This window comes from Olea europaea, unplaced genomic scaffold (assembly GCF_002742605.1).
Source record: "Olea europaea var. sylvestris unplaced genomic scaffold, O_europaea_v1 scaffold336, whole genome shotgun sequence".
In the NCBI taxonomy this organism is placed as follows: domain Eukaryota; kingdom Viridiplantae; phylum Streptophyta; class Magnoliopsida; order Lamiales; family Oleaceae; genus Olea; species Olea europaea.
The window spans coordinates 22,257-29,530 of NW_019252586.1; the positions used below are offsets into that span (position 1 = coordinate 22,257).

General features: G+C 36.1%; 1 protein-coding gene across 1 annotated transcript; it reads left to right on the top strand.

The window, feature by feature from the left end:
• The first annotated feature begins 5,436 nt into the window (after positions 1-5,436).
• On the top strand, positions 5,437-6,246 carry LOC111385964. Its single transcript, XM_023010388.1, has 2 exons — positions 5,437-5,616; positions 5,887-6,246. Exons 1-2 carry the CDS (start codon positions 5,437-5,439, stop codon positions 6,244-6,246), a joined length of 540 nt encoding a protein of 179 aa, XP_022866156.1.
• The last annotated feature ends 1,028 nt before the right edge of the window (positions 6,247-7,274 follow it).

Sequence of the window (7,274 nt, forward strand, 5' to 3'; positions counted from 1 at the left end):
ACTGGAGTGGCTTGTGCGACCGCAAGCCAATCAACCATGCGATCGCATGGTTATATTTTGAGACAAAAATTTTCTTTTTCCACAAATTTCCTTATTTTGATAGAATTCTAGTTTCAGTAAAATTCTTGCAATCTTCTATTGATATTTTTTCCGCTTTTCACTAGATTTTAGGGCTAGTATAAATATATTATCATTCTTTTATTGTACAACTTTAATACAATATTTTGAGAGAAATAAAAGAGATGCAATTTTCTTGCTTTCATTCCTTTGTTCTTCTAGGGACAATTTGAATTTATCAAGGTGAAAATCTTATGACGTTCAACATCGGGTGCGAATTTCAAATTATGTAATCAAGAGGTACTTCAAATCTTTATATTAGGGGGTTGCTTGTTTCATTGTTCTTAGTTCAAGTCCATCGTGATTAAATTTAGCTTTCTTGGGTTCTACAATCTTTTGTGGCTTTCGTAGTCTCTGTTACTATGTAGGTTCACATCAGTTGGTATCAAAGTATCGGCTCCAAATTAATCAAGGTTTTATCTTTTAATTTCACTGTTGAGTCCTTATTTTCTAGTATTTTTCACGTACATTGTGTTCTTTGCACTCTTCATTAATTTTGAGTCTCTGATCCATAAATTTTTTGTAATTTTCAAAAGTTGTTTTTGAGCTAGCATCCAAGTCAACTTCTTTTGTTTTGTCGGTATCTTAGTCAAGTTTTCTATATAAAAAAAAAAGTGTCAAAATATTAAAAAAAAAAAAAAAGAAAAAAAGAGAGAAGGTGTGGAAAAAAAGGATTTGCTATTGTTATTATCTTTTCCAACAATTCTTCTTTGTCATTTTTTTAGTCATTTATTTCCTTCCAATTAATTCAAAGTGTCGTTTCAATCAATTCTTGGGTTTCGTTAGCTCCAGTCGAGTTTTCAATTCCGATTGTACGAATTCCTCTTAAATTCACTATTCTTAATTATGCCTAGATTAGAATCCATGAGGCTAATTCCTATAATTTCAATTTATTCTTTGAAGCACTTGGATGAAAGCATTGAGTGGGAAAAGGTAGAGTGGTGAGATCAATAGAGGGTAAAAGCCAAATATTATGTGATACACAAGTGAAAATTACAGTGAGGCAGAAATATCTTAGAAATGGGATGTCAGACAAAGCAGGATCAAATTCAAGCAGGATCGATGTTCACGAAATTATTTCCTTTCGATTTAAAACTACCGCAAGTATACAGTTCGTTAATAAGTAATAAAGTGAAATATTAAGTTTTGAATATCGTTCCACAGAGATCGAGTAATTCAATTTTGTCTACCTTAGCCTTAATCGAAATGAAGTTGTCAAAACAGGAATTTATTCTTAGAAAAACCCTAATTTCGCTAAATGATTTGATTATGCAAACAATGTGTTCAAATGAAATTAATCACAAAATGATGATTGGAATAAAAAAATCGATTGTATTCAATAAAATTAGAAAACACTAGGATCACAAATTCTTATGTAATAATCACTTGAAACCCCAATTTTACAATCTGACAACACCATCTGATTATTGCTGACTCAATGCTCCTAAGTCTATCAAACACACTCTCTTGAACAATATTGAACTTATTCTTATATACCACCAGCCTATATTTCGATGACAGATGCATAGACATAAAAATGCATAGGGTTTTATGAGCAATTAAAGAATCACGCAAAGCATACAAGTATATTTCTATCCCGTATCGGACCCTACGATGATCTATACCTTGTCACATCTATTTCCCTTCTCTCGAATGTAAGAAATAAATCATTACACATCACATAATTGCGCGCACTCAATCATGGAAAAAATTAATGTATATAAATCATTCAAATAATCAAATATGCGGTCAATTTATCAAATTGCAAGAATTTAAATTCCAAAAATCATATTACACAGTTCATCAATCTCCTAGCATGAGAAAACTTAGCCTAACATTGAAAATTTAAAGAAATACATGAATTCTTGAAAATAGAACATCACCAAATATTGAGATTTGATGAAATCTTGATGTTTTTCGTGAAATCTCTCGTTGGTCTCCCTCAATTTGATCTCCAAGAAGTGTTTTGTTATCCTTCAATGTGTTCTTCTTCATTCTGGATGATTTCTGGTATTTATATTGTGTTTAGATTATGTTTCTATAAGAATTTCATCGCGAAAGGGAAACTGTAGATCGACATTCGAACTTTGCCCATGCGACCGCATAGGCTTAAAATCTTTGGCCAAAAATTTTCCTGCATCACTCTATACGACCGCATAGGTATACCCTATGCGACCGCATAGGGTGAACTTTTCAATTTATGCCATTTTGGTCCTCGAACTTTATTTTTTTCACTTCTTGACCTCTTTTCTTGTTTCTGGTCATTCTATCACTCAATTTTAGCCCCCAACTTGTATTCTGCTCAATAAATTTCTTGATTCCTTCATCGGGTCAACTTTTAGATAATTTCACTTTGGCCCTTGAACTTTTACTTTGCTTTATTTTAGTCCTTTTTTTTGCGTCTTTTCCCTCGAATTTCGCCAAGTCCATCAATGTTCCCTATAATTTACAAATGAAATGAAATTAATCCACAATTCAATCATTTTGCTGGTGATTAAGTCATGTTTGTGATCTAAATAAGTGTGTAAAAACACACTTATCAAACCCCGTAAAACTTGAACTATTGTTTGTCCTCAAACAAGATAGTGGCTAACTTCTGAACAAACATGGCTTAATAACCTGCTGTGGCTCAGGATTGGACTAAGTATTTAACTTTATGAAAAACGGATTAGTGTGAGAATGGAATAAACCTTTACCGGTTAAATGCACACTTGACGTGTGTGTGTGAAGTCATGCCAACATGTCAAGGTCATGATGGATTGAGTCCCAACCCCAAGTGTTCAAATGTGTCCTTACTTCACTCGAGAGATATACCACCCCCCCAAACTTGTTCTTTTCACTCAATTATCCCGGGGTGGTATTTTACAGTTAGGAGTTTATGTAGCTGTAGTCCTTACCTTCTCTTAGTCTGGATTAATCTCACTATCACAAAGTCGCATGCCAACAAGTAAAGATTCTCCTAGGTTTGCTTGCTTCGACACTCAAGATTAAACTAGGCTACTTGCCTCGCCTCAAAGGTGTAATTTCTTCAATCAAATGTCCAAGGGCTTTCTTATCTTTTTTTTTTGTGCCATTTTCTCATTTGCTTTTTATATAGCCCCTGTAACGAGCTTTAGGCTGATGATTCCTGATAAGTATATTTTTACACACTGATTTGGTTAACAAACATGACTTAAACATGGATAAAATGGTTGAATTGTGACTTAATCTAGTTAAATTCATGCATTGTAGGCAATTCAATGAAAAATGTGGAATTCAGGAGAAAAGAGCCGAAGAAGGACCAAAACGCAACAAATTGATAGTTCGAGGACCAAAGGTGCAAATATTGAGAAGTTGAGCTAAATGCAAAACGAGAGTAAAAACATGTCGAGTATGAGCTCAAGGACAAAGCAAAACAAGTGGAGGAAGAAAGAATCGAAGAGGGACTGAAATGAAGACAGTTAAAAGTTGGAGGACTAAAGCGCAAATACTCAAAAGATGAGCCGAATGAGTGGCAAGAGATTCGATGGTGTCAATCATCAATTGGAGGATAAAATTTGTTGAAAAGATGAAGAAATTGAAGAAAGAAGTCAAGAGAAGCAATAAGGAAAGTTCAGGGACCAAAATGTAAAGACTTCAGAGTTGGTTAGTCTATGCGACTGCATAGTGTAACCATCTATGCGGTCGCATAGATGGTTGTAGGAAATTTTGGGGAAAAATTTATTGGTCTATGCGACCGCATAGAAACCTTCTATGCGGTCGCATAGTGATATTTCGGGGGCCTCCGTTGCAGTTTTTTATTTTCGTTGAAACTCTTTTCCTACTTGATTTTGACGCAATATAAATACCCAAAATCATCAAATTGAAGGGAGGAACGACTAGGGAGAAGAAATACACTCAATTTGAAGGCAAGAAACACAATCTTGGGCTTGATTTCACAATGATTCAAGAAGGAATTGAAGATTACACACAAAATTGAAGGATTATCATACGGGCGTATTCTTTATATCTTTTAATTTCATTTTAATTCTTGATTCTATAATTATGATGATAGGCTAGGGTTTTTATTCATTAGGAAATCGATGAACCTTTGATTATTTAATCTCCTTTATTTCATAAATTCAATATAAAGTTTCGGTTGGACAATTGTTTGATTTATATGATTTGATTGCTTCCATAATTATTGGCCATATGTTATGTGAGTTTAGATGATTTATTCTTTGCATTCGAAAGAAGGGGAATAGATTCGATATAATATAAATTAACATAGGGTTCGATAGAGGATAGAAATATACCCCTATACTTTGTGCAATTCATAAGGTGTTCATAAAAATTCAGGCATTCTTGTATATTTGCATCATCCATAGAAATATAGGCTGGTGGTGTGCAAGAGTAGATTCAATATATATCGAGAGAGTATATTGGATAGGTTTAGGAACATTGAATTGGCATTTTTCCATCGATTCGTTAAATTTGTGAAATTAGAGTTTTTAATAGTCAATTGGGGATTCGAGATCCTAATGATTGCATTTCAATTTATTTCTATACATTAACTTCCAAAATTGCGTATTTACATTTTAATTGAGTTTTTGAGTCATTCAATTAGTGAAATTTCGAAATTAGGGCTTCCAATTTCGAAATTAGGGTTTTCGTTAAAAATTAGGGTTTCAAATTGGGGATTTCTCCCACAATTAGGGGTTTTCAAATTTAAACCAAATTTTCATTCAATTAGATTCGGTTAAGGTCACATTAGTCTAATTAGAGCTAATTCATTCCTCGTGGGAATGATACTTGGACTCATAGTCCATTTTACTACTTGTTAACGAACCATACACTTGCGGTGGGTTTTAAAATTGAAAGAAATATTCTGTGAACAAGTTTTTGGCGCCATTGCCGGGGATTGAATTTTAGTTTTAATTCTATCTTTTGCGACACTAATTCGAACTTATTTAGTTTAGTACTTGTTAATTTTATTAGATTTATTTTATTATTGTTTATATTGAATTTTTGTGTTAATTCTGCCATATCAGGGCTTGTATGCAAGGAGCACCTGATCAAGACTTGGTCCCTGTAGATCCAGAGATCGAACGCACATTCTGTCATAGGCAAAGGGAAGCAAGAGTGGTACAACAAATGGCTAACGAGCAAAATCGACCGGGAATTCCACTCAACGAAGGTTTGGCAGTGGAAGAGGATGGAAATACGGTACTTGGGGATTTCATGGCACCATTGGTGGTGCAAAGTCAATCTAGTATTGTATATCCTCCATTTGGGCAACCGAACTTCCAACTGAAGACAAACGTGATTCAACTGTTTCAGAATGGGCATCAATACCATGGGATGGCTAGTGAGAATCCGCATACACATATATCTAGATTTCTTGATATGTGTCAACACTTTAGATACCAAGGTATCTCCGATGATGCTATAAGACTGCGCTTGTTCCCGCACACCTTGAGGGATAAAGCACTTGAATGGCTGGATTCACTCCCTGTCGGAAGCATCACTACTTGGAACGAGGTAGCTCATAAATTCTGCACCAAGTTCTTCTCGCCAGCTAAAGTAGCTAAAATACGGCATGACATCTCAATATTCAACCAGATCGAGTCAGAATCATTTGAAGAGGCATGGAACCATTTCAAGAACATGTTAAGGAAGTGCCCGCAACATGGCTTTGACAAGAAGACCCATATCAGATTTTTCTACACTGGATTACTCCCATCATTCAAGAGTATGGTGGATGTATCATCTGACGGGTCTATCTCTACAAGAACAATTGACGGAGCCTAGGAGCTATTTGAGAGGATGGCTACAACTTCAGCTATGTGGTCTACAGATCAAGTAGTTCAGAAGAGAGTACCTGGGGTGTATGAAGTAGATACTTACTCAGCACTGTCGACGAAAATAGATTCCTTATTCTATAAGGTTGAAAGCATTTCACAAACCGCCACTACTAAGCAAGTTATGAAGCAGAGTTGTGAAAAATGTGGAGCAGATCACAGTACTGCTACTTGCCCAATTCTAGCACAAGGAGTAGAACATGCAGAATTCGCACAATGGGGTCAACGCCAGCAGAATAACCCACATTCAGAAACCTTCAATCCAGGCTGGAGAAAACAACCAAATTTCTCGTGGGCTAATCAGAATTAAAACAGACCACAAGGGCAATATCAGCAACAAGACAAAAAGCCACCATTGGAGGATATGTTCGAGAAATTTATGGCACAAACCAATCAGTACATGGAAGCCAATAACCAATTTATGTGAAGGACGGAAACAACGCTTTAAGATCAAAGTGCAGCGATCAAGAACTTGGAGACACAAGTGGGATAGATGGCAATTTCCATGACGGGTAGAGCACCGGGAAACCTACCCAGCAATACTGAAATTAACCCTAAGGAACATGCAAAGGCTATAACAACCAGAAGTGGAGTACAACTGCTGAAACCACATGTAAAAAGTTCGGGAGCCAACAAGGAATCAACGCCAACCTTGGAGGAAGAAATTGTGGAGCAAACTGACAATGCAACAGGAGATGAGGTTAAGAGGAATTCCAAGACATCACAGGGTAAAAATACTAATCCTGTTAACCCTCATGAGCCTCCTATTCTGTTTCCAAAAAGGTTGAGAAAGCATAAAATGGATCAGCAATACAGTAAGTTCCTTGAAGTCTTCAAGAAACTGTACATCAACATCCCATTTGCTGAAGCACTTGTCCAGATGCCGAGCTATGCAAAATTCCTGAAGGATATCCTCTCCAACAAGCGAAAGATAGAAGAACACGAAATAGTAATGTTGACTGAGGAATGCAGTGCCAGAATCCAGAGAAAGCTACCTCCAAAACTGAAAGATCCAGGGAGTTTTACTGTACCCTGCACTATTGGAGACTGTCATTTTGATAAAGCTTTGTGTGATTTGGGTGCAAGTATTGATCTAATGCCTCTTTCTGTTTTCAGGAAACTCGGCTTGGGAGAAGCAAAAGCCACAACAGTAATATTGCATTTAGCAGATAGATCCCTTACACATCCAAGAGGAATCATTGAAGACGTGCTGGTAAAAGTGGAGAAGTTCATATTTCCAGCCGATTTTCTTATCTTGGACATGGAAGAAGATAAGGATGTTCCACTCATTTTGGGGCAACCTTTCTTAGCCACTCGGAGAGCGATTGCAGATGTTCA

What these genes read in the sequence shown, in the direction of transcription:
- LOC111385964 (XM_023010388.1), top strand. Translation starts at nt 5,437, where the DNA reads ATGGCTAGTGAGAATCCGCATACACATATATCTAGATTTCTTGATATG. An exon ending in GCATCACTACTTGGAACGAG is followed by an intron (nt 5,617 to 5,886) that starts GTAGCTCATAAA and finishes GACGGAGCCTAG; the next exon opens with GAGCTATTTGAGAGGATGGC.